The 27,659-nt window shown below is 48.1% G+C and overlaps 2 protein-coding genes across 2 annotated transcripts in view; both read right to left on the bottom strand.

Moving 5' to 3' along the window:
- LOC311356978 (uncharacterized protein) overlaps nucleotides 1–10,757 on the bottom strand; it is a 24,520-nt gene extending 13,763 nt beyond the window's left edge. The window contains 3 exon segments of the mRNA XM_084476845.1: nucleotides 296–583; nucleotides 9,890–9,951; nucleotides 10,658–10,757. Coding sequence (XP_084332971.1) covers nucleotides 296–583; nucleotides 9,890–9,941 — 340 coding nt within the window. The 5' untranslated portion in view covers nucleotides 9,942–9,951; nucleotides 10,658–10,757.
- A 4,272-nt stretch (nucleotides 10,758–15,029) lies between these two features.
- On the bottom strand, nucleotides 15,030–27,421 carry tmcc3 (transmembrane and coiled-coil domain family 3). Its single transcript, XM_084477108.1, has 4 exons — nucleotides 27,273–27,421; nucleotides 18,289–19,331; nucleotides 17,896–18,031; nucleotides 15,030–16,878 (listed from the first exon to the last, which is right to left on the bottom strand). The coding sequence occupies exons 1-4, from the start codon at nucleotides 27,357–27,359 to the stop codon at nucleotides 16,576–16,578; spliced, it is 1,569 nt and encodes a 522-aa protein (XP_084333234.1). The 5' UTR covers nucleotides 27,360–27,421; the 3' UTR covers nucleotides 15,030–16,575.
- Nucleotides 27,422–27,659: the final 238 nt, after the last annotated feature.

The following is a 27,659-nucleotide window of genomic DNA, read 5'->3' as shown; positions in this document are numbered from 1 at the left end:
GGTCATGGGAGGATGCAAAAAATAAGAATGTTGTGATGAGGATTGAAGGGACTGATGTGATGATGGGATTTAACGGGCATACTATTAAGATGAAAATGAAATGTTACACTCTCAAACTGCCTCAAGTGTTTTATCGGTCATGTGATCAGCCAGGGGCCTTATCCACCTATCGCGGCCATCTTGGTTCCACAGCCAGCCACATTCCCCGGCCCCGCCCATCTGGCGTTTAGAACCAAGATGGCCACCAGGCGACCAAGACCCACGTCGTCGTACGGGGGAGGAGTGAAGGTCTGACCTTGCAGCTCGTGGAAGCTCTCCTGGTGTCTGTTGGAGGTGACTCTGGCCTCCTCCACCTCCAGCAACATCTGCAGCGCCTGGGAGCGCAGCTCCTCGATCTCCTGCTCCTGGGTCAGCTCCTCCTGCTCCTCCTCCTCCCCCGCCTCCTCGTCCTTGAGCTTCTTCTCCTGGTCCATGGCCTCCTTCTCCTCGTTCTCGCCCAACACTCCGCGCTCCTTCGCTGTCATCGCGTCGTTGTCTTCCTCCATGGTGGGGCTGCTGCCTGACTTCAGCTCACACAGGTCATCTGGGGGAAGGGAAGATACGAATTCAATATAAAGAAAGAAGTGTGAGGAGTAGAGGGGCCTGGGGGCGGGGGGGGGGGGGGGGGTGGGAGGAGAGAGGATAAACGTGAGGAAGGAACAAAGGCAAAGCGTAATGGCAGTGTAAAGACTGGGTCGTTACAGGGCTTCCGCATAGAGGCCCGATGAGAGAACATAATCCCTAAGATCAACAGCACCATCTTGTGATTCAAACGGAACCCATGATGCTTGGCGTCTCCCTCACATCCCCACTCCGTTCTTACTGTCATGTGTCTTGTGCATAATGACGCGTCGTGCGATGATATTAGCGCTAACATTTTGACAGGAACCAATTGGGTCGAGTGGGGGAAATAACCCATCTTCTATTTTTTGACACATCTGAAAGTGTCAAAGTGTCTACCACGTCTCTCCTCTCTTCCAGTGTTGAACTATTCAGAATTGCACGAATACCAATATGACTGCTCAGATTTTTAAGATCGATTATAATTGTAAATCCTATGCTAATTTTATTGGCTACTACTTTAAATATGAATATTCATAATAATAATTCATCCAGTAGGTGGAGCAAGTGAGCTATTGCTGCGGAGGACTGGCGAGACAGGGTCAGTAGGCTGAGGCTCATTATGAGTCACTACGATGCGACATGTAGTTTTTCCGTCCACAAACGACAAGTCACCATTGACACAGAGTGAAACGTGACTGGAGAAAAACCTGTCTTACAACAGCTGTCGGGTTTTTGGCAAACATAGAACAGGGCACAACACAATAAACATCCTGAATTGTGTCATTAACAGAAAAAAGCAGAAACCTTTATTTTTTCTTGAAAAGCAAGGAGATGTGAATTCCCCCCGTAACAAAAAAAAGTGATTAATCAGCACAAAAAGGGAATAGGCCCATATAGGCCTATTATAATTTATTTTGTAAAATGAGACATTCTGTTCAGAATTTTCTTTGGTCATCACAATCATAAAGCTATCGTTCAGAGTTTCACACCGCTACCCGCAGGCCGCTGTCACACAACCTAACGGCCTGTCGCGCACCCTCGGGTCTGCTCTGCCTTGACGCAAATTGAGACAAGCCACCAGCTATTTAAGTCCCCAGTTGTTTCCTCGTGCCGCTCGGCTGCGTGGAGGCATTTTGCACTTAGCGAGGAGAGTGTGGCGCCTGTGACAGTAAACGGGCGGCGAGGGAACACACAAACAGAGTAACACGTTATCGCCATCTTGGCCGTGATTGACACCGTTGACGGTGCCACCGGTTGGCTCGTTGTGGGGGCCCCGGTGAGATACTAGATACACCTGCCTGCCGTGTGCATGTTGGGGGACAGTCAGTCATTCACTCCCTTGCCCTGTTGTTCATCTTGCCAGAAGAAACCGTAAAATCTTGGAAGTTATTTCCGTACCATTACATCCTATTACTTTTTTCGTAAATACGCACGTGAATATCACACACTCAGACTGCAGCGCCACACACACACACACACACACACACACACACACACACACACACACACACACACACACACACACACACACTGCAGCAGACACACATTACAGCAAACTTTACGAACTTCAACAATAACAAACTGCAGCAAACACACACAGGCAGACAGACCGACAAACACTGCAGCACACACGCACACACACACACACACACACACACACACACACACACACAGTGTACAGCCGGCCCAGTAATAATGTGGTTTTGAAAGATGTTACCCCAGAGAGTAATAGGAGAGGTTTCACAAGCACTGGACTTGTTTCTCATTAAACTTTGATGGTGGTGTAATGAGCAGGCCATGAGGAGGGGAGCTGGAGATGACTGGGGGGTGACTGGTTATCACTGAAAATGTACGGAGATACTGCGGCGGAAAAGCGGCCATCAGGAATCAGGAGCCAGAGTGTCTGATAGAGATTGGGATCCTCTCTTCAGGCTGCTCATATGTATCTGGCTAAGGGATGCATTCTTCACATTGCACTAGGGCAGTGTTTTCCCTTTGCTCACCGTCGAATGACCCTCCTGAGGCGTCTGTGAAACCATGAAGACGAGCAATGTCTCATTGGAACGAGGCCCCGTGTGATATGTTGACCATGGCTGTCAGCAGTTTACAATGAAGACATTCTGTACATAGCTGTCTGGCTATTAAGCATCAAGTATGACAAGTCACAATTCATTTCTTGCGTGGAATGAAACCCTCAGAAGTACAAGCAGTCTGATGAGAAGTGTAAACATTGAAACTTCAGTTTAAATGGTCGTTTAATTGTTCAGAGCGATGTTTGCATTTAATTGGCAGGGCAAGAAAGAACCCGCAGCTATAAAGGAAGGAATTATATCCTGTGTTAAATCCAGATAGCGGAGAAGCCTCACGGTAAACGTAATCTCTTACTCTACTGTGCTTTGACAAAGCTGTGCGTGATTGAGCCTCAGGGTTCTCATTCTTTTGACAACAGGCCATGACTACAGATCAGAATGAATGGGGCCCGATCCAAACACAATTTAATCAAAACAAAGTGAATTTGCAATCAGAAATTGCTGATTGCAGCTTTAATCAATGTGCAGTTGCTCTAAATACGAGCTCGTTGTCCCTTTGCCCCCTTTTGAAAGCCGTCGGCGGCCCCACCTTGTACATGACTGCCCTCATCTATACCCACTCACTGCAACAACAGCTGGGCTCATTCCACCAAAGGCCTGGCACACTGACTGCCCCGTTTAGTCACACTGGGATTGCATTGGATACGGATGCGGCTCGCATACAAGAGCAGAGGACGGCCACTCAGTCACCTCGGTCACAGTGGAGTAGTTTTCGGTGGCCTTATCTTACCGCAGCACATTCCCTTTTAATCAGGTTGGAGCGAGTGCCACCAGACGCTCCCTGCGTAACCGTGGTTCCACTTTAGAAATATGGGCCGGTAAACAGGGCCAAGTGTTTCCCCTCAGCAGGAGAATCAAATTAAAGCAGTGATGCCATGATTTAATCTGTCGCTTTAGTGTCTCGTAGGGCATTTGCCCAGGGAGAATTGGGGTCTTCGCATGCAACAAACACTCTCTCAGGCATTGAATGCAAACAGCAACAGCAGACTTGGTGTTTTCACCCCCCCCCACCCCCCCCTGTGTGTGTGTGTGTGTGTGTGTGTGTATGTGTGCGCACGTGTGTGTGTGTGTGTGTGTGTGTGTGTGTGTGTGTGTGTGTGTGTGTGTGTGCACATAACAGAGCTTGGTGGTCTGAGGACAAATCCCCACTTTGATTTGTGAAATCACGGTTCAGCATTTTTATAATCAAATATTTACCATCATAATCCACACTGGAAGACGGCTTTAAAAACAAATTCACGTAACTTCCTTTGAAGAAGAACTGTATTTGGGATCCCCATCCGCCAAATCCAAGAGGGCTGGCTTAATATTCCATCTGATGATAAGCATTAATATCTTTGCCAGGGGCCTGATCTAATGTAGTGAACTAAGTACTCCTCCAAATTGAATTTGATTACTTAAATCAAATGACAACCCTTTTTCAATTTTGCCTCACTCTAAGTTCCTGTTTGTCACATTAAAGAAGCATCTATGTACAGAGTTTCATGTTGTCTCTTACAAGAAAACAAGAGTAAACAGTCACATCTGTGTCCACACAACAGCGAAGTCAAACAATCTAAGTGCAGTGTAAGAGCGGAATACTGTCTGTGGCTGGGAAGAGGTAATATGTGTCTGTTGAGCCTTAAGGAACTCACACTTGTCATGTGTTAATGTAGTGGGACGTGTGTGCACTGCAAAGGTTTGTGTGTATGTGAGCCTAAGGCCCCAATATGCCAAGTCCTAGTCCAGTTCAAACAGTGCCGTCAACTATTGCAGCACAGTTTCGGCTGACAGTTTCAGGTCAGTGCAGGGCAAACGCTAACACACCCTTAACTAAGTGAAGGGCCATCTAATGATATGGATGGGGTGCTTCGTCCCAGGGAGGAACAAAGAGAGCGTCTGTTTTTACTGTTATTCAGAGGCTGTAAATCCAGTTTTGTCATTACCCCTCTCAGTGGACGGCAGGTTAGGCAGTGCTGTGTGTGCTCTGCTAAGGGCCTCGTGTGCCTTTTTTTTTTTTGCAGCACACAGTAAAGAAGGACAATAAAACAACACAGCCCATGTTCACTGATGACCAGGAGGGGGAGTGGGGGGGGGGGTGCATGTAGACGGCAAACCGAAAGGGGGCCAAGAAGTGAGCCTTGTGGGACACCATCAGCAGGGAGAGAAGCAGGAAACCAACGGCAGACCAGGCATCAACTCCCAGATCAGATACTTAGGAGTCAAACCCTACAGGGTCAGGGATGCAGCGGCGACTTCATGCCTAGTGTGTTTAATCTGCAGGTTCCCATCCCCGCAATGGATCTCACTGTGTGCGGAGGAGGCCATGCATAACGCACCACCAACCACCCCCCCCCCTGCCACCACCAACACCACTCCTCCCACCGGTGCTTTGAAGACGAGGGCGTTGATGCTGTAACTAACACTTCCCCTTTGGCCGGAACGCTCCCCCCGAGCAACACACGCAAATACAAACCAGGACAGGGGGAAGTGGGGGTGCAGACGAGCAGAGGAACCAACCAGCAGGAAGGTGAGAGAGGGAGCAATGGATGAAATATAGGAGTGAGCGAGCACACCGCGCTCCCCATCACAACCCCTCCCCCCCAACTGGCAGAGCATGTCGAGGTGACACATTAGGTCCATCGCCATGGTGACCGCCTCCACCACCACCACCACCAAATGGAATGTCACCACGCTAATCAGCTCCACGGTTTCTCTCCTGCCTCGGTCTGTTTTTGTTCCGTCACGCGATCCCCGTGAGATTACCCGTGTGGTGGTTGTGTTTTCTCAGCAGGCTTTAATCACACCTCCACTGCAAGGTCAGTCACGTCACACGGGTAGGGGGGGGGGGGGACATCACCTCAACCAGAGGGCAGAGCTCTGGATCAACCCCCCCTGGAAAAGGATGCTGTTCGATGGGTTGGGGATAATGATGCCATTAATTAACAGCCTCCTCAGCCTGAGGTCTGGCCGACACCAGCGTGGGTCTGAGTGGGTACTGTGTGGACCCAAGGGGGGGACACGTGCAGAAGCAGGATCGAAAAAAAGCCCTTACCACGGATTTAATGAGCTCCGCTATTCAAATGCAAAAAGACCCCATGTTTGCCTTTTCAAAGGAGAAATGCAAAAACAAAACTGGGTCAACAGAATGTAGATGTAATGCAGAATCCTTTTTCATGCATGGAAAGGGTTGGCCTCTTTACATGAGCAATCACATAAAAGTGTTTATACACATTTATACATTCATTTTTAATATGCAGATTATGCTTTTAGAATCAGGGTTCCATCATGCAAACACACAGCTGTGTGTTTGCATCTGTGCGTGTGTGCGCACGGTTGTGTGTGTGTGTGTGTGTGTGTGTGTGTTCAAATGTGTGTGTACTGTGTGTGTGTGTGTGTGTGTGTGTGTGTGTGTGTGTGTGTGTGTGTGTGTGTGTGTGTGTGTGTGTGTGTGTGTGTGTGTGTGTGCGCGTGCGTGCATGTTATATTATGGGATACCACGAGGGAGGCAGAACAAAGCACGAAGACAATTGATGGGGGTGTTCATCCGTTTGATCACAAACCAACGCCTCCCACCTGAGCACATTATCTCTGGAAGGTTCTCAGCTAAATGGAACGGGGACACCGCCGGTAACAATGAGGCAGTGGTGAGCCCACTGAGAACAGAACCACGGAGGAAGAGAGAGCAGCCTCTAATGATAGGTTCACAGGGCCCGGTTATAAAGAGAAGAGGTTGAAAAAGTAATCCGTGGAGGGGAATAAGCCCGGTGAGCTCAGCGTTTTTTTACACACGGGAAGTTAGGAGCGTTTTCCGTTGGCAGCCAAAGTGAAAAGACACACGCCATGCCCAATGTCTCCACCGCCCCGCAGAGAAGCTTGGTTTAACCAGGCAGAGTACCAAAGTATGATGGGGGACAGACTGAGGGGAAAGCAAGGGTAAAGCGAAAGACAGATCCGCTCGGGGCTTGAGGAAAGAGTACCAAATGCACAGAGGGAGAACCAACTCCTACTTGGTGGTGTAGTATTTTAAGCCCAAACCTGTTTTTGCATACATTTTTGTGTGAAACATTCTTTGACAGTGTGATGCGGGTGGAAGCATCCCACTTGTAGGTGAGAGTGAGACTCAAAAACAGTAGCCTAGCTGTTTGTTATAGCCTAGCTGGTCGTTAGCGCAGGGGTTATGCAGGAAGGCCGGTTGGGTGATTCTTAGGGCATATTTACGGCCACGGGAACCCTGAGAGGGGGTGCGAGAGCTGAGCAGAGAAGAGGGCAACGGCAAGTGAAGAGAGGAGAGTTAGGGTTACGAGTGAAAAGGAGCAGATAGGACATCAGTGGTACATCACGGGTACATCACAGGAACATCATGCCCTATCCTAGAAAAGAACAGGAAAAAAAAGGAAAGCAAAGAAATAAGAAGGAGAAGATGTGATATGATGAGGCCACTGCACAGCATAAGGGCAGAGAGAGAGAGAGAGAGAGAAAGAGAGAGAAATAATAGGAAAAATATAATGTGGATATGAAATAGAGGGAGCAGAAATATGAGCCGTTTGAGGGGAGAGGAGACGAGAGAACACGTGTGGGCAGGAACTCTTGAAGGCGCATGCGTGTGTGCGTGTGAGTGTGTGTGTGTTTGTGTGTTTGTGTGCGTGTGTGTGGGGGTGCAGAAGTTGTGGGCGCTGAAGAGCAGAGGACAGAGACTGAAAGAAAGAGCTGGAGAGGAGAGAGACAGAGTGGGAGAGCAGATAGAGAGAGAGAGAGAGAGAGAGAGAGAGATTGATCGGTAGGTGAGTAGTGTGTGTGTGTGGGAGGATGAAGGAGGTGGTGGTGCTTGCGAGGTATATAGGCGCATCTCAAACCTCAGCGCAGCACCATCAATCTGTGGCACCATGTGTGTAGGTGTGTTCGTCTGGGTGCTTCTTTGGGGTGAGGTGGCAGTTTAAGAGCTTGAGCCGAGTACACCCCCATATTCACCTCCAGGAAGAAGTAGAAGATTTGATATTAAGGGTCACATTTGATGGCACCCCCTGTCATATTTCTATTAATAATATCGGCCAGACGGGGGAGCTTAACCACATGCCTTAATACTCTTCAATCCACTCTTCTGTGTAATTGAGGAAAGGTGCAGGGTGTCATTATTCCTCCTCTCTCAATCCACCAGAGTCCTCTCTCTCTCTCTCTCTCTCTCTCTCTCTCTCTTGTGCTCTCTCTCTCTGTCTGTCAATCTCTGTCCATCTTCATTATGATCAATCAGACAGGCTTGAAGCTAGATTAAAAAAAGCGCACGACTCCACTGCCAGGGTATTCTGAACGTCGGGCCTAAGGCCCATGCTCTCAGAGGCCCTCGACGTGATCACTAAAGGAGGATGAGGAGGACGAAGAGGACGAAGAGCCCCCTGGGATCGCGTCAAGCCTCTGAAGGAGTAGATGAAGGGCTGCGGTCCCCCGGGGAAACGGATTGTGCATGGAGGAGATTGACCTATTACACAAGCTGAGGAGAGACTTGATGTTATTAAATAAAAAAAGATAAGCTTGGGATTTATACTTAAAGGTGAAGTGTGTAGGATTAAGTAGCATCCAGCCGTCGAGGTCGTAGCTTGAAACCGACTCAACGATTCTTATTTTTCATGGGATTAAGCACTGATTAAAAACATACTGATGAATGTTAGATTCCATTTCTGTCCGTTCCCCTATTGGCCACTCAAGTTTTACACACAGCACCTTTAAAGAGCAAAGGAGTTTTTAGTTTTTCTCCTCCTGCTGAAAGGTTCTTGGTTCAAACCACAACGTCTGCAGTCTACCTGTTGTATGTAGCATCCTTGAACAAGTTATCTAACCCTTCCCTGCTCGTTAATGACACCTATCTACTAACAAGCCGTACAAGACTTCAGTTCAGCCAATGTTTGTGTCGGAAATATGGCGGTAAAATAGAGGAAACATAGCCTGTCTGAATGTCTCGGAGCAGCAAAAGCAGGAAACTCCAGCCTGGACACACCCGTGCCGGGGTTAGAAGATCAGTGACCCAGGTGCGTGTCTCTATAACCACAAACATCCTCTCAGCGGGGTCCGAACACACACACACACACACACGCACATGCACACACACACACACACACACACACACACACACACACACACACACACACACACACAGCAGTCCTGTCTGGACGCCTATTGACTGCGGATCACACACACACTTTGGAACACACTCCTCCCACTGGGGTCATACACGAGACACCACAACAACAACAAGAACTTCATTTAGCTCATTCCTTGCCATGGCTTTTCCATCACACTGGGGCATTGTGAGTTGTGGAAATGAATGCACAGTCACTATCTACGGAAACTATAACGACAGAGGGAAGAGCCCATTTGTGTAATATAAAGTAGGTTAAATATGACAATCAGGAGCTGTTCCACAGGCAGTCACTTTCAATTTGGAACTAAAACAACAGCAATAGAATTTACCACGGAGCGAGTCATTCCACAAAATATGACAAGAGAATATGACAATCGGGAGCAGTCACTGCGAAATAAAATCCATTCAGGACGACAACAACGATTCAACACGCCTCTTAAAACATCCCATAATAATCTCTTCACACATGTATACATAAGGGTTGTAAAAAAACAAGCCTAAAAATAACATCAAGGAGATCATTTTTAGACGACAAACTTCACCGGAGCCCTAGTAACAAAGGCTGTGGACTATTTCCTCACACTGCTTCCTCTCCTTGCAGCCGGCTCATCCGTTACCTGCCGTGGATGCGTGGTCTCCCTTCAGATGATCACGGATGCCTTGGCCGACTCTAGTAGCATGCCCACTCATCAGATCGACTGCGGGGCTCAGCAGAGTCGTGTCACAACATTAATCTTCCCACTTTCTATCACCTTACCGCCAACCTTATCCTCCCCTGCCAGCCTCCTCCCTCCCTCCCTCCCTCCCTCCCTCTCCCCCTCTCTCTCTCTCGTTACTCACTCTCCCACTTCTTCCAACACCTCCTCAATTCACCACTTCTCCCGCTTGCCTCAAGAGTAAACATTCTTTCTTGTTTCTGAACAGGGCTTGACTGTTGACATCGTACACATCACTATCTTATCCCTCTCGCACTGAACCTGACCACAGCAGCGGCAACACATGGGGGACGCACACACACAAACACACACACACACACACACACACAAACACACACACTCCAACCAAAACAGACTTTACAGACCTGTAGAGTCCAGTGCTTCCTCGATGAGTGGTGGCAAACGAAATCCATCCATAGCTCCCTAGCTTTAGCAGAAAGGGAGGGAGAGAGAGAGAGAGAGAGAGAGAGAGAGAGAGAGAGAGAGGGAGAGAGAGAGTGGGCGAGAGGGTCAGTGCTCCACACGCCCACCTCAGCTGCAGAGAGAGAGAGAGCGAGACCAACAGTAACAACAGTCCCTACACACAAGAATGCTTCCGCGAAAACACACACACACACACACACACACACACACACACGTGCGCGGACACAGCAGTGCTGTACCTCGGGAGGTCCGGAGTGCGGGAGAGATTCCGCTCGGGAAGGAGGGAAGAGGAAAAGATGCTGTTTTCCAGACGGCAAGCTTTGTTTCTCCTCAGATCTGTAGTGGCACAGCCACCCCTCCACCCCCTCTCCCTCTCTCTCTCTCTCTCTCTCTCTCTCTCTCTCTCCCTGCTTGCACTCCTTCCCTCTCTCTCTCTCTCTCTCTCTCTCGCTATCCCTCTTAGTCCTCTCACACTTCCACTCATCCTTTCTCGCTCACACACACACACACACACACACACACACACACACACACACACACTCTGACTGCTTTTAACTTGTTTGTCTCCAATTGCTCCATTCTTTTTCAGGGGTCACTCACTCATGCATACATACAAACATACACACAGAGGCACTCTCACACACAGCATCAGCTTCTGCTCCAAAACCTATATTGTGATCCAGACGATGCATCAGAGACTGATTTCTTACCTTTCAGATTGTGGAGCATTTCCCCTTCATTGTTGACTTCCTCCTCAATGTACTCCCTCCCTCTCTCTTTCACTCCCTTCCTCTCACTCTTTTTCACTCCCTTCCTCCCCCTTTCTCACTCTAGAGTGTTTACTTCTAATGAATAGCAGCTCTTAGCTATTAACAGTATCAGGTATGTCACACTCTCTCTCTCTCTCTCTCTCTCTCTCTCTCTCTCTCTCTCTCTCTCTCTCTCGCTCTCTCTCTCTCTCTCTCTCTCTCACATCTCTCTCTCCCTCCCTCCCTAAATGCTTGCCTTTCTGGTTGTTCTGACTCCTGGCTTCTTATCTGTGTTACGTATGCGTAGCTAACCAGAAATGTACCAGAAAATATGTCAGCCCTGGACCGTGAGACAGGGACTCAGGCCTTAACCTCCTCGCTGCTGGCTCTGGTAGGAAATATTCCTATCAACAGAGCAGGAAGTGGCCTGCAGACAAACTACCTCATGCACAGTCACTCACACACTCACGCGCACATAAACACTCAGTCTCATAGTTTGTCTCATACAGACAAACTTATAAATAATGCAGTGCTGTGGCATCTGAAAGAGGAAGAGAGAGAGAGAGAGAGAGAGAGAGAGAGAGAGAGAGAGAGAGAGAGAGAGAGAACGGGAACACAGCAGCAATTTGAATGTGTGTTCTAATGTGCAGCTGTGGCTGGCTCGCTGTGTGTCAGCTGGAGATGTTTCTTCTCTGCTAGCTTGCATCCTCCAGAGGAGAACCCAGAACAGAGAAGTGAACCAGTGAGACTGTGTGAGAAGGAAACATTATCGCTCGTATCTTGTATTGGTTCCTTCACCTCCCCATCACTTTGCAGTCAGCCGGGCATTATCGCTACATAAGGATGCAAAGTGACCTGAAGTTACCCTGCAATGTGCTCAAAACACAAGCACAAACACACACACACACACACACACACACACACACACACACACACACACACACACACAGCAGAGTCTAGATTGGTTGGCTGGCTGACAGTAGGGTTGAAAATGCGCTGACTGCGTCTGGCTTCCTTCCATTTTCGGCTGCCCTTGTGTTCCATCTTCATCACCCTGTGTTGGCATGACGAATGGCCATAAGGCCTGGATCATGTGATCATCCGGCGTTTGACAAAAGACCATCTCAGCATCAGTTCTGTTGGGACGGCGCCAGGCCCAGTGCGTCGCCGTGTATTAGCAAGTGAACTTGAAGGTCACGGCATATTTGTGCCGGAATGTGGTGAGTATGAAGGGATCAATTGATCCAATGACGTGAAAATGAACAGAATATAAAAAAATTACCAACAAACTTTGCTGACACATTTCTGTGGTCTACCCGTTGTTTCTCCAAAGACTAAAAGAGGATAGATCTGTAAGCCAGATAGCATTAATATTGGAGTGTCAATCCAACAATACAATTTCTAAGCAATGTTACGTCACAGTGGGTGAGGCAGAGAGGATCTCAGTCCTTAAGCTCATAGTATAAAGTGTGACCCAGGACTTGAGTCTCTACAGTGGGCGTGCCTACAAGCTGTTTGCTTGGGCGTTGGAGATCTGTCGCGCAAAACTATGAGCTCATTCAGCTGGAACTCAGACTCTCATACTGGTTCCTTTGTTTTGTCCACATTCAAGTCCTATATCATGCACAGGAATCATGACTGACACAGACACTGATGCAAATTCAAGATGAACTAACTTAAATACACCCACACACCCACACACCCACACACACACACACACACACACACACACAGTGGTTTTGATATGACGTTAAACACTGACTTTAAACAAAGAAACTGCTTGGGTTTCAAGTCAAAGTCGAAACTTCCAGGGTCAGGAATTAAAAATCTCACCCGGTATTTCGGGCAGACCATCTGCTCGTTAGCACCAGCCAGATGTAACCCTAATGAGCATAATCAGGGCTCAGGGCCTGGGTGGAGGGAAAAACATGGAACAGGATTGGTATGCCCTTCTGACCCTGGAAGTGTCCCCGCTGGTGTCAAGGGTATGATGAGCTATAATGCAGTCTCTGGTGGCTGCTGCTGCCTAGCCTATTCATAAATATGTTTGAGAGGCCTGTGTGTTTTTCCCACAGACCATACGTGTGCACCTTTCACAGGAAGCGGTTTGATAGTGAGTCTAATAGTGATCAACAGACTGTGTAATCACTCTAAGACAGTGTATTATTACAACCGTCAGCTGGCTGGGTAATGGAGCCTCCGAGCTATGGAAGACGGTGATTCACTCCGCGGTCCCTGTTACGGCACCGCACAGCCAGCCCAGCATCTCGCCGGAGCTGGATAGTTGCTTAGCAACCACAGGAAATTGGAGGTGCTTTTGAATAAGGGTTTCTTTTTTTGGCACTCTGGTGCCTCTTTTGTCTTTTTTATGAATATACTCTGAACCCATGGACAAATGTTGTCATAAATCCGTTCCTATGTGTGCCTTCAGGCGTGATGGTTTTAGTGTCGCAGTGTAGGGATGCGGTTACAGTCAGAGAGAATATTGGATATTGTGGGCTGTGTGTTATTTGCGCTAAAGCGCTGTCGCGGTGGAAGAGAACATGGACTGTTGCCATGACAGCATCAACAGGAAGTGGAAAGGGCCCCGATGGTGCCAGAGCCTTCTAAATCAGCCCGGGAGTCACCAGCGGGGTCACAACTTTCCCATGTCATCAGCTCATGCGAGCCCCTCTTCACATTTCAAATGTGGAGGACGGCACACGTGTTTTATCACGCTCACACAAACAGGTACAACACGCGGGTGCGTCCTGCAGAGATGCCGAGGACAAAATACTCAACATGTATTCTCCGGGAACACGGAGAAAAAGCTTATCAAACGTTTATTATAGCCACACACACACACACACACACACACACACACACACACACACACACACATCCCACTCATCTCCTCGTCTCTCATCCTGTGAGCGAAAAAAAACACTGGCTCTCCCCGCAGTCCTCCTCCGGTGACACACCGGCAAGTAACCGCCGGCGACGTCATTTTTGTTTTCTTTCCAGCACCGTACTCGCGGGCCCCAACCCCCCCCCCTTCCGCCGTCGCCATGCCAACCTGTGTGGTAGACGCAGCCACAGGTCTCCTACTGGGCATCCCAGAGAGGATAATGAGGTCCGGAGATAATTAGCAGCTGATTGTGGAGCCACGGCGGTGGTGTGGACCAGTAAGCCTCCGGCAGCCTCTGGCAGAGCGGTTGAATGGAAACACACACGCACGCACGCGCACGCACACACACACACACACACACACACACACACACACACACACACACACACACACACACACACACACACACACACACACACACACACACACACACACACACACACACACACACACACACACACACACACACACACACACACACACACACACACACACACAGCTGCCTGATGATCAAAGGGAAAGCGGCTACTCTCAGGGCCCTTTAGACGGTGGAGAGGAAAGGTGGCACATCAAAAAGAAGGGTTTTCTTTTATGATATACGAGATAATGGAGAGAAACAGATCGTGTGGGGAAAAAGAAGAGGGAATATGGCTCAGAATTCACACCTACCAATACAGCTGCTTGTTTAAAGGAGCGTGTGTGCGCGTGTGTGTGTGTGTGTGGGTGGGTGAGCGCGTGAAACATTTGCAAATTTATGTTGTGTTTGTGTCACACACACAAACACAAAAGCACTTCAAGGGCTTGTATGCAATTCATCCCTGGAGGCCTCAACCGTACCACAACCCCCGCCTTTAACCTCCTACACCAACAGCCCACAGAACGGCACCTCACGACCCAGTGCTCAACCACAGTAGCTCGCCTTCAGCACCGAGGCGAAACTCAGTGGTTAACTTCATCCTCCTCATCTCTACGTTGAATCACTCCCTCGCTGATGGATCTCTGTAGTAAAACACACTGGGAACCATGACCCATATTTGTAGAGTATATATATATATATATATATATATATATATATATATATATATATATATATATATATATATATATATATGGGTGTATGGGTGAAATTGAGCCATGTTTACACAAATAAATGATGAATGCGACGTAGATGTGTACATATGCATTAGCGATTACCCGTGTTCATTGAGACCATGTTTACCCTGGTCTTAATGCGTAGTTTCGAACGGATTCATGCGCGTGACCATACTGTTGTTGGCTGAGTGGCCGAAAAAAAAAAAAAAAAAAAAAAAAGGTGTTGCGAAATCACGTTCAATGTGACACTCACGCCCTCTGGTGGCCGCGACGGCCCCTTTAGGAATCGCACAAATTAAAAGGCAAACGGCTTTTAATTGAAAGGCTTGTTTAATTAACAAACAAAAAAAATGCTGCCAGACAAAGGCACCTGTAGCATGACAGTATTGGATGTATTGATCACACAGTGTGCAGGATGTGCCAAGTGTGTAAACCAGCTCTATTACAGCCGTAGAGGGACGTCTTCGTCCCAAAATGAAAGGTCGCACAACAGTCAAAAGTGGAATACAGAGGTAAAAAACAAAAGAAATACAAAATAAAGACAATAACAATGTTGTTATGGCAGACCAAAGAACTTAAAAACATGGACCATGGTTTCCTACAGTGGCCATGGCCCGCTCTGACTGGTGTTCAGAATGGGTGCTTCATGAATACATGGTCATCATTCAACAGGTCCCCACTTTGCACCACGTGCAAAGTGAGGACACAACACATACTTCACAGTGTCACCTTTTGCTACTCAATCAAAGTTAATAAGACTACCTTATGAATAATTAAGATATTAAAAACACAAAAGATATTATACATGTACCTTTAAAAAAAAAAAAACAACACCCATTGTGTGTGTGTGTGTGTGTGTCCGCTGAAGCGTGGCTTTGTTTAACAGAAAAAAAAGAAAAATGGTAAGTCACGAAGCGATAACACGGCTGTTGGATAGCTTCTCTGCCCTGGAGACACCAGCTGGCCGCAGAACGTTCCAGTGTGGGTGGATCTCCCTCGCAGACATTAAATACTCCCACCTCACTCCTCCAAACCCCCTCCCACACACACACACACAACATTCAAACCTTCTTTAAAATAAACACTTTTTTTTTTTTTTTTAAACAGTGGTCGTTAAAAAAACTAAAATGATAAAAGAACTCAAACATATTGCACTAATAAAAAGGACTCAGGAAGTGTAAACAGAGAAACTCTAAGACATGGCTGACCACAATGGACAGATGAGGCAATAGTGAGAACACAAAAAAACAACTAAAAGATCCACTGCCGCACATTCATTGCAAATGTCTCCCAAATGTCTCGAGTTGTGTCCATGTATGTGTGTACCCTCTACACTGGAGCGCAATATGAGGAGGTCTGTGTGTTTTATGCAAGCTAAACTTGGACTGCATAGGGAAAAAAACATGTTAACCAATAGTATTTGACGGTTTTAAGATTAAACAGTATCTCTACGACGAGATAACTGCGATCCCCTTGCTTGATGCACCCTTTCATTGGGTTCGTTGGGTATCTGAAATTTAAAGTTAGGCGCAGTTAAGACACATATCAAGACCACTCACATTATAAACGACTACTTATGTTAACAATCCATTACTCTCCATCTAATGTGGATAGTTGGTGTGTTTGGAACGCACACATTTTAATGTCCTCCTTCAATAAAAATGATTCTCATTTTAAAAAAATGTTAGTGGCACGTGCACATTTGAGATACGGGAGATTATTAACTTATTTTGTCGAATCGTACCGCCAAAGCAAACCCTCACACACTCGAGTGAGCAGATTCACCACGTCTCCGGACGATTGTACAACCAATCCTCCGAAAGAAAAGCCCTTAGTGACAGCTCGGAGCCTCTTCCGACATCATTAGTGTTGGGGGAACTGTTCCGTGTTTCGTGGCGCTTCAGGCCGGCACCAGCATCCTCTCCAGCGCACACTGCAGGCGGTCCCAGTTCCTCCAGAACACGGCCAGGAAGCACACGCCGAGCACAGTGACCATCAGGTGGTGCCGGCTCCGCATGAGCGGCGCGGCGAACTTGGCGGCGGTGGACACGCACACCAGGATGACGGTGACGATGGCCAGCATGATGTTGATGCTCTTGCCCAGCAGCACGCGGGCGTCGTGGTTCTCCAGCTGCACCGTCTGCTGCTGCTGCTGCTGCAGCTCCAGCTTGGAGACGCGCGTCTGACACGACTCCAGCGCCTCCTGGCGGCGGTCAGGGGGGATGGGAGGGGAGAGAGAGAGAGAGAGAGAGAGACGGTTGAGTTACGTAGCTCTTTATGGTCCCACGTTCATGCAACGCAAGGGGGGTTACGGACCCCTTACGTCCTGGCGGACCCTCCTTGCGTCCGCCGCAAGGGCCGGACGTGTGCCTCCCAAAAATTGAAACCTTCCGGGCTGTGATTGGTCCGCTCACTAAAACCCAACACAGGTTTCACGACTACGTCGAAGCGTCTGCGTGGTCCTTGCGTTGCGTGAACGTGGGACCATAAAGAGCCCTTTAGGGGCCTGGCTGACTGGAATGGCTTGGGCCCTGTCTGTACTGTTATGCTTGTTCACCTTTACGTATGTAATATGGTTTACTTGAGACACACTACCAGTGTTATTTCATTTTAACTTTATAGAGTGCATAGTTGCAGTGCGATCAGAAGTATTGGTTTGATATAACATGCATAACAGAAGCATTGGAAGTTGGAAGCATTTATTTATTATAAAGTTAAAAGGTCATTAAAGGCCCGGTGGGGGTGAGGTGTCCTGCTTAGGGATGCCTTCATGTTGACTGCAGACATTAAAGTGCATAGCCGCTACTTTCTGGCTGGGAGTCAAATCGGTCCACACAAAGCCAACATTTTACAACCTTTAAAAATGTATCTGGCATCGCATCGCTGTACGGACAAGCAAAATTTACATTTCTTGAAACGATTACGTATAATTGTGACAGGATGCAGACCTTGGCAGTCAGTCAAAGTGTTCTGGGCAGGCACATGAGTGACAGCATGAACTGAAGAGGTGACAATGCTGTTTCAGTGTGGATGGACAGCATTAGCCAACGCTGCTGCAAACGCGAGTATGGACAGAAACCTCAGACAGGAAAAGCGTGTGTTTGTAACAATGAATGCGGACCGGGCCTTATTGATTAGTGATGACCAGCGTTTGAGTGGGCGTTTAGCTCAGAAGAGATCCAGACTACAACGACCTATGGAGGGGGTTTCCCCTGCGTACCTGTATGTCCCGCGCCCTCTCGTAGGCCTGGTAGGCGACCCGCTCCTCGATGCTGGACAGCTCCTGCTTCAGGTTGGACATCTCGTTCTGGTGGAGCTCCGTCAGGTCGTTCAGTTGGTCCTCCAGGCGCTCATACCTGGCAGCACACAACACGGACATCTTCACCACGCCGCCGTCTAAAGGATTGTTTTCATTTCTATTAAATGAATGTCAACGTGTGTAACCAGGAGAGTGAACATATTGGAAGTGCTGATTCCAATTGTCTGCGTGGAGAGAAAAGGAACTCTTCCCTGAGGCTCTGCTGTTCACAACATGACCGCCGCCGTCACAGCTCAAAGTCGTGCGACTGCCGATAAAGTGTCTACAATGTCACGAGCTTCCCCGTCGGCCTACCTGTATCTCTCCTCTTGCAGCGTCTGGTTGAGCACGCCATAGTCCCGCTGGAACTGCCCCTTGAACTCCCCCAGGTCCTCGTCCAGCTGGCTCTGGGCCTCGCGGATCTCCTTCACCTCCTCCAGCGTGGTGGCCAGTCGGCCCGGAGCCCCGCCCGCCGCGTCCTGCGCCTGCCCCGCCCCCGAGGCCCCGCCGGCCCCCAGGAGGTTCCCGTTGCTGTCGGCAGACACCGAGGCGCTCCCGGACGAGCACTCGTCGTCGCTGGGGTACTTGGCCTTGGCTACCATGGACGTGCTGTTGCTCAGGCCCTTGTCGGCCCCGACCCCGCCGCCGCCGCCGCCGTTGCCGTTGCCACTGGGGAACGACGACGAGGTGGTGTCCATGGAGGTCTTGAGGTGGGAGATGTTGTCGGCGCTGCCGAACTTGTTCCTGATGAGGTTGGCGAACTCCCGGGGCTTGCTGAAGAAGAAGGGCGGCGAGAGGGAGACGCCGGGCCCGATGGTCTTGATCTTGTCCATGGTGGGGTGGCGCCCGCTGCCCGTCACGTCCCGCAGCAGCTCCTTGGGCGACTCGCGAGGTATGGTGCTGTGCTTGCCCGAGAACGGATGGCCGGCGTTGTTGTTGGGGGGCGAGGAGAACGCCGAGGGCTGGCCGGTCGGTATGAATATCTCGCTGTCCTTCATCTTGCGGTGATACTGCTCCAGCTTCTTCTGCATCTGGGCGATGCTCTGCGCCGACTTCTGGTTCTTCTTCTCAAACACCTGCTTGATGCGCCCCACCTGCTGCTTGTCGGCGCTGTTCATCAGCTTCAGGTACTCGGCCAGGTTCTCGTCGCGCGCCGTCTGCTCGATCTTCAGCTGCTCCGTCACCATCAGCATCTTCTGCTGCAGGCTGTCCAGGCACGAGCGGCTGCGCACGATCTCCGGCGCGCCGCCGGGACACGGCCCGTCGGGCTGGTCCAGGTCCAGGTTGTTCTCCGAGGAGCCACGGCGCAGTGACGCCGCCGGGCCGCCCGGGACCGCTCCCTCGCCCACGCGGTCCGCCTGCAGGGGGCGGAAGGAAGGGGGCCGAGAGAGAGCGGGTTTTTTTTTTTAAGTTAATGCTTTGTTTTAGGGTGAGATAGAGAGGGAGGCATTGGAGCTAGACGGGGGGGGGGGGGGGGGGGGGGGGACATGCGGGCGAAGGACCACGGGAAGGACTCGAACCCGGGTCGCTGCGCTCAGGACTGAGCCTATATGGTACGCGCTCTACCCAGCGAGCCACCGGGGTGCCCCAGAGAGCGGGTTTTTAAGAAGCTCGAGACGCAAGGGGCATCTGAGGACCACAGGGGCACACAAGACTGGGGGGGTGATGATGGTATTAAACAAAGGCACAGGGGGGGGGGGATATATATATTAAATCCCCACCCCCACTCTAGAGTGGCAACTTGCAAGCGGAGCAGATTGCTCCAATTTCATTTGTCCACGGGTTCTGCATTTAAGCATTTCTATGGCATCTTCTTCCCCTGCATTAATACTGCAGTAACGGCAACAGTGTGACCGATATGGGTATGCAATGCTTTCACATCTGTTACATTTTAGAGACACAAGCCTAATCCTATTTTGTTATGAGGATCAGATGACACAGTGAGAACATATGAACGTGGTCATTAGTGTGTGTGTGTGTGTGTGTGTGTGTGTGTGTGTGTGTGTGTGTGTGTGTGTGTGTGTGTGTGTGTGTGTGTGTGTGTGTGTGTGTGTGTGTGTGTGTGTGTGTGTGTGTGTGTGTGTGAGAGAGAGAGAGATGCGGGCCACACAAATAACTAGGTCACAAATAAAAACCCTGACCAAGCAGGAAATCCCCTTGCCAGACAGACTAACCCATTTTGAAGTATAGTGAGCACCATAATCTCAAGGATCCCCAAAAAAAAGTGCACAAGTATCAAGTATCACTGAGGAACCAAACCACAGTGGGATGGAAACAAGGGGAGAGGGGAGTGGAGAGGAGAGCAGAGCGGGGAGAGGGTTACAAGAGGGTAGACATGATTTCACATCAGGGCATCTGCAAAAATAAAGTGTGACAAAGGGTTTTGGTTTTAGGCCCAGTGGCGGGTGGTGTAGAAGCGTTGCTAATCTGTATTAGTAACCCTTCTGGTTTCAGGGAACATAAACACACCATGTTGATCCGAACAGACTTAGGAGTTTTAGCTCTGCTTAGCATTTCCACGTCCGTGTAAAGTGGTTGCCCAATGACGCATGGCCAGCCCCCGGAACACATTGTAGCGTTACATCTGGAGTCACTCTGCCACAGAAGGAGACTTTATCACATGACTAGTCAGGTGAGCCAGAGAGAGACAACACAATGAGTGGTAACACCCAAAGCTGGGTAAGACATCCAGTGGGGCAGACAATGCTCAGTAAAACACACGCGGGCACGCGCACACACACACACTGTCAAAAGAATTCCAATGGCCTCTGTTCGGCAGTAACTTCATACTGTGTGACACCCCGTGTACCCTCACCATTAACCATCACAAACATCTGCCCAAACTCACAGAATTATTAGTCTCCAACATGGGACTAGTGAGCCAGAGAGTGATGGCGTCCTCTGTGGCAGATGCGTGTTGAGTTCTGTTCCATGAGCTAATCCTGTTCTCCATTTCATCATACATGTTCCTCACCTGTACTTACCCCACTAAACCAACACACAAAGCATATATGGTCATGTGGATTACATAACAAGATAAACAAGCAGAGTATTAGTCCTTAGAGCGTGAACACAAGGAGTCTCTATATGGAGATTACACACACACACACACACACACACACATACACACACACACACGCCCAGGCATTTGGATTCACTATTGTTCTAACGTACGGTGTGAAGAGAACTGGTGTTCCATCCCATTCAAGCTCCACCCACGGTTAGAAGACGGCATAAGAACTTCACAACAACATGGAACATTTTCAAAAGCATTCTCTTTTGTACCAACGTGGGGTACATTCTGACGTTTGCTTCCTCCTCAAAGAGGAAGAGAGGAACAGGCAGCCATGTGGGCAGCTCAGCTTACACAGTGTCTTTGGGTTCAGTGTCTGATACAAAGAGCTGTCTGTTTAGCCGAGTGGCTAAAGCCACTGCTTTAACAGCGTGCTAGCCCAGTGCTGCTAAGCCGGCCACTTGGGTTCTTTCCCACCACCACCACCGGCTTTTTCTTTGAAATGTCCTGCAGGCTTTGATGATGCCACAGGTGCTGCTGCAGAATGGGTGGGTTGGATTGTTTACAGCATTACAAAGGGTATTCTTTCCAAAGCGGTCAATAAAATAAATACAATCATAGTAAGCCTGCAGCTGCAGATGGACCTAAACTTGAGTCAGAGAGAGGAAACTACAGATCTACTTTCACATAGCCCTGGCTATGGAAGCAAAATCCATAATTCTGTTTCCATTTGAGGATATCTGCTTTGTAGTTCTAGCCAACTGAACAATTGATTTAAAAGGAGATAAAGAAAAGAAATACAGTTTTGAAAGCAGAGGCCGGCCTTGGCAAGCGCAGCTCAAATAACCCTATAACGTAGTCCAGATGACAACTAGTAAAAAAACACAGCAACAAAAATCCACACAACCAATCCGGATACCGGCTAACAAACTAGAATCAGATTGCTTCACTCTTCAGACCCCGTGTTCCTGATCACGTACCCGCTTATGAAAATCAACGCACCGTGACTCACCGTTATAGCAATCTCACAAAGTCTCTCCGGGTGAGTGGACCCGCTAAATGAATTAGCCTGACGCTGATGAAAATGACCTCCCAAATCTGCTGAGGAGCTGGCCTACTTCTCCCCGCCTCCGCTCTCACAGATAACCACAGACGTGGCCCACCAGCGAGGCTCTGCTCACCCGGCCAGCTGTGCTCTAAGACAGAAGGGTTGGTGGATGCTTGAGGGACAGTCATCATCACACGGACCCTGGTGGTGTGGGGAGGTGGATGCAGGTGAGCAGGGACGTTAAGTGGCAGGTGAACACAGTCTATGAAAACTCAAAGTGGCAGAGCCTGTTAACGAGAAGGGCCCGACAAGACAGCAGGAATCATTGCAGAAGTGCAGGGGCAAAAACGTGAATGTTATTCCTCTTTGGTCTGCCTCTGCATTGAAAGCGTTGCGTTAGCCTATAGAAGCACTGCAACTTATGTCTGTACTATTTGATTTTAATTTAGGTTGTTTCATTTTATTGATTTCAATAAAAGAAAGACAATTGATGAAAACATTCACCTCCAGTGACGATGGGCTTTTCACAAGTAAATTAAGTTATAGCAATCTCTTGTAATCTGTATTCTGTGTGCATTTATATTGATCAGGCCACGGTACAGATTTGAGAGAGAGAAAATAAGAACATGAACATCAATAAACCGAATATCCAATTTATATTGAAAACATCCCATTGTGGATGAGCGGGCAAGCTTCGTAAACAGGACCCTATTACTCTAGAAAGTAAGGCTATAGTTTCCAAATACCAGTACCTAAACTATAATGTCTGTCCCTCCGTGTCCGCCTCTGGTCAGCATACACTAACGCTAAGCTAACTAGGTAACGAAAGGTAAACTTGAGTACATCTTCTCATCGTAAATGTTATTGCTATTGCCTCTCAACTTAACAGTGATGCAGCTCCAGAACGTTAATTTGGGACGTTAATGTGAACGTCATTTTGTGTAATTCGTAGACAGGACAGGAATGATTGATGTGGCTTTTCCATAAGTATTCCAATAAAGGGGCATTTGAGGCTTAAAAAACATGTGGGAGAAGGAGGGGGAAAGCGAGGGTGGCGGTGGCCCGCTGGCCTCCCTAGTTTCAGAACCCTTGGAGCCGGCCATGCGGTGAACCTGCCACACCATGACAGGATGCTGCAGAGAAAGCTTCAGTGTTTCTGAAGGCTTCAGAGAGAGAGCTTCAGTGTTTCTGAAGGAACGACCTTCTGGTTGGTGTGTGTGTGCATGTAGCCACATCCTTGGGCAACACGTATGACTCGTCAGAATTCAAACAGTGATTCAGCTCAGTCACGTCCTGCCAGCTTCCTTGAGTGACCCTGTGAACAATAGAGTCGTAACTAATCATGCAGAACTCGACTTCCACTCCAGAGTTTACAGAAGTCTTTGCCAGCTTTCGTGCTTATTGTGAAAGGAAGAACAGAACCTCCACATCCACCTATAAATATCCTAAATGGTCTTTATTGACGCATATTAAATCCACTGCAGTGGAGCTGCAGTGGACAACGTAAAAGTTTCTCCTCAATAGCAATACAATTGTTGTTGTTGAAGATTGGCTAGAGGGGTGGCTGCTGGCTAGTGGTGATCGGGTCTGACACATCCTTGTGACTCCTAAACTGAACATCTGGGCCATCAGATGTCGAGGCAAACCCCGCCACCACCCCAAGGCTTTAATTCATGCGCCAATTAATTATTCCGTCTTTCAACAATTACAAGCAATGAGTCGAAAATGAGCGGATGTCAAGGCTCAGGGCTTGAGGTGTGCCAGGTTTGCTAACAAGTCAGGGCTGCATTTACATACTTACACAAGCCTGCTGTTGACTGACTCACCCACAGATACTGTGTCACAGACACATGAAAAAATGGTTGCGTGTAACACATGCCAGGAGAGAGAAACTGGAGCAAGAGCGAGGGACATACAGACGGATGAACAGCTGTGAGGAGAGAAATTCCAGAGAGAGAGACAAAGAGACAGCAAGAGGGTGTTTGAGAAAGAGAGAGAGAGAGAGAGATGTCTCTCATATGCAGCAGGCTGCAGTAAATCAGTGGGGCCTAGTGCGTTGCCCCATTGTTGTAATGCTACTCACCAGCACTGTCAGAATGATTGATACAGGCTAGTCAAATCTCTGGGCTACTCTCACCCTCACACCCCATCCCCCAGCCCCTAGCAGGGCCCCCTACACTGGCCCAGTTGACCCATTTAATACAGTGCAAGTCCTGTACCATGACCTATTTAAATCTGGCCCCCGACCCCCGCCACATAGCACATAAATGCCCAACAACACTAGCATGGCAAGCTTAGGGAGAGAGACAGCGAGCATATGCTTCCCAGCATGCACTGCACTTGAGGAAGTGTCCCACATCTCAGTCTCACTTGAACCTGGTTGTGGAAGCAGGCAAAGTCCAGAAGAACGGTGAAAGAAATGGCACAAGATAATGCTTATCTTGTCCTGCAGTGTCCTCTCTGATCAGGCATCCGAGTGATTGGTGAATGGAATTGCCTATGTGTAAGGGTAACTTGTATGCAAATTGAATGTAGTGAGATGGCAGATGAGTCTTACCAGACTACAGCTCCGGAAATGTACATGATATTAGGTTAAGGTGAGCAAAAATGTACAAAGGCAAATAATTTCAGGATGAGGGGTTCAAGAAACACAACAGGATGGTTTGGGTCTTTGTGCTTAAAAGGAAGCGGTATATTAAGGAGGAAACAAAACTTCTTCAAAAACATCTAAGCTCATGATAGTCAAAATGCATGAGGGCATAATTATAAACTTTCAAAGGGAATGGGAAGCAGACTGCATTTGGGTGAATGTGGAGTATATGGTACTCTTGCCCGCTGTCGCTTTCAATTTCACACAAACACTCTGGCCAGGGAACATGGAGAGATGGAACAAAACTGTCCCTTAAGCAGAGAGCAGAAGCACAAAGGGGGGGCGAGAGGAAGAGACCTGCTGTGCTTATTTGTATTCCCTCCAGCTGATCCTCATAGAGATACGCTCACACTCAAATGGGAGAGAGAGAGCGAGCGAGGGAGTTTCATACAAAGAGACAAACCACCCGACCAGGTTATGTCAGAAAACCGACACAACCGGATTTTCCTCTCCCTCTGCACCTTTACATCTGGCACGCTTTCTGCTCTCATTGCATTAAGCAGGTGACATTTGTCCACAAATGCAAGAAGTACACATATTCTCAGAGGTGAAAATAAGAAGGTCCCATCAAGGCAAGCATTAGCAACGCCTTTAGAGAGAGCAAGCAACATGAGGAACAGGAGTGCTTTCAGTCTCGCCGAGTTACTCCCGAGGCTTTGTCGGGTGAGCCTCCAATGATAATAAGTAACGTTAGACAATTTCTGCAGTCTTTTTGATAATCCTTATGAAGGGTAGAGGCTCACAGACACACAAAAAAGTAACAAATATGAGCATAGATTCTTGGGCTGTCAGATTTCCTTTAAGATAAATCCAAGCACTTCAGAGAAGCAAGTTGTTTTAAGAGCGTTTTCACATTACCTCATACTGACAAGCTTGTCCAAGTACAAATCAATAGGCCATTAACACCACCAATGACAGCCTCCCTCCCAGGACTGGGCCAGCATTGATTGGAATTAAATTAAGATAAATATGCAACCGTCTTCAATGTTTACTGGTTCAAAGTAAGATGCTGTGAACACAACTATCAGCTCAACAGACAAGTGTCTCAGAAAATGCCCAATAGGTCTGAGAGATAACTTCTAGACTTTTGTGAATAGTCATTAAGTTGCATTACACTTATTTAACAACATCACTATCATACCATCCATCGAAAAGTGAATATAGTGTGTGAATAGTACGGCCTGACAATACAAATTGTACTGAATATCTTATATGTGCTGAACATCAGTTTGGATTGTTAGGCTATTGATTTTTTACTCATACAGTGATCATTAATATCAATGAATGTTATGATGATCACCCAGATTATCATAATAATAATAATAATAATAATAATAATAATAATAATAATAAGGAATTTAAGGAATAGGAATTTACACTTCAGCAGTGGAAAAACAAGTTCAACAAAGACAGTTGAAGAAGGCTCACACAATTCTGATTTTATTACAGTCATTCCTAAATTACGAGCTAGAACTACCCGGTCATAGAAACTCATAAACAACCTAGCTAGCTAAATAAATTAATGTGATAATTGTCGGTTTAAGCTATACAAGGACCCCGGGGGTTCAAGGTACAAACTGGACAATAAGCCATTCAAAGTACAGTCGGATCATTGTTGGACCTCTCACTCACTGTCTATACTGTACAGCTGACAGTGGGGTGGGGGGAATGCTGTTTATGCAGTCTGAAAACGGAAAGCATATTTATATCGTTCAGAGATCATTCAAGACTACAGTTCTCTCTTGTGAATGGTACCAGCATGTCTAGTTGAACCGCACAGCGAGGCTTTCTGGCCCCTGAATTAGGCTAAATACTGCAGTGCATTCATTGGTTACAGTGGTGAAGGTGGGACGTAGGGACAACTTGGGCCACCGGCGTGCCTACCGTAGAACAACGCGTCAGCCAAAAGGTCAGGATAAGGCAAGATAGATAGTAGACGGTCATATTCAGATGAAAAACAAGATAAACCTGCCCAATTTGCACAAAATTCCCGCCTGACTGGATAGATAATGGCTCAAATTATTATCAAGTCTGCTGCGGACGCCGGCTGCTACGCGATACGTTACCGCATTTCGAGTGGCGGAGGACTCGCCATTGACAGAATATTGCACTAATTTGGGGTGCTTCCTACATTTTTAAGTATAAACATGTATATGATTAATCCCAGTAAACGGCTTCTTTAACACGTCTTACAAGATCCCGTTAAAAACAGTGAATGGTCGTCAAGACAAAAGCCCGACAGTAGTGTGTGTGACAGTAGTGTGTGATCCACGGACACCCTCCCGTTATAATGAGGTTTATTACAACTACAACAACTTTGGTGTCCGCGATGTTTTGATCAGGTTTCATGACGGCGAACGGTAAGTTACACGTTCATCACAGGCACAACATATAAAATATATTGAACGACATGGGTTAAGACGATGAGAGAGACTCGGGTCATCCAAATCAAGGTGGAGCTGTTGCGATAAGTAGACGCTGCAGCTGTTGAGTTAAAACGGGGACTGGGGCAACACGCATGCTACTGTACTGGATACTGTACTGGGCATGCAGTGTACAGCACTACTACAAAATAAAGGTACACTCACCGTCTGCCCGCTGAGGTATTTCTCTTCCTCAGCCAAACTTCGCACAGATACGTTGGCGCTGGGCATTGTCCCGGCTTGGATCCACATTCAAGAGAATTTGAAGGAAACACTCAATGTATCGACGGTCTTGAACTCATGTCGACCTCTCTCATAATGTCCACTGCTGTTCCCAACATTCAACACAAAAAACAATGAAAAGCAAACTCCGCCCTCATGGCTCTGCCGAGTCGATGGGGCGAGGGGAGGGCGGAGTTAACTCTTTCTCTCTCCCTCCCGTCCCGTAAATAAAGCCATATGTAGAGCATTTACACGGTCTCTGATGTAGAGCGGTGGTCAAATATTATGCATTATTATTGAATACATATTTTGCTACTCCAGGGCAACAAC

The sequence above is a fragment of the Micromesistius poutassou genome (assembly GCF_964030765.1).
Source record: "Micromesistius poutassou genome assembly, chromosome: 13".
Taxonomy (NCBI): Eukaryota; Metazoa; Chordata; class Actinopteri; order Gadiformes; family Gadidae; genus Micromesistius; species Micromesistius poutassou.
The sequence above is the reverse complement of the archived record's forward strand: the minus strand, read 5'-3'. Positions and strand labels throughout refer to the sequence as shown.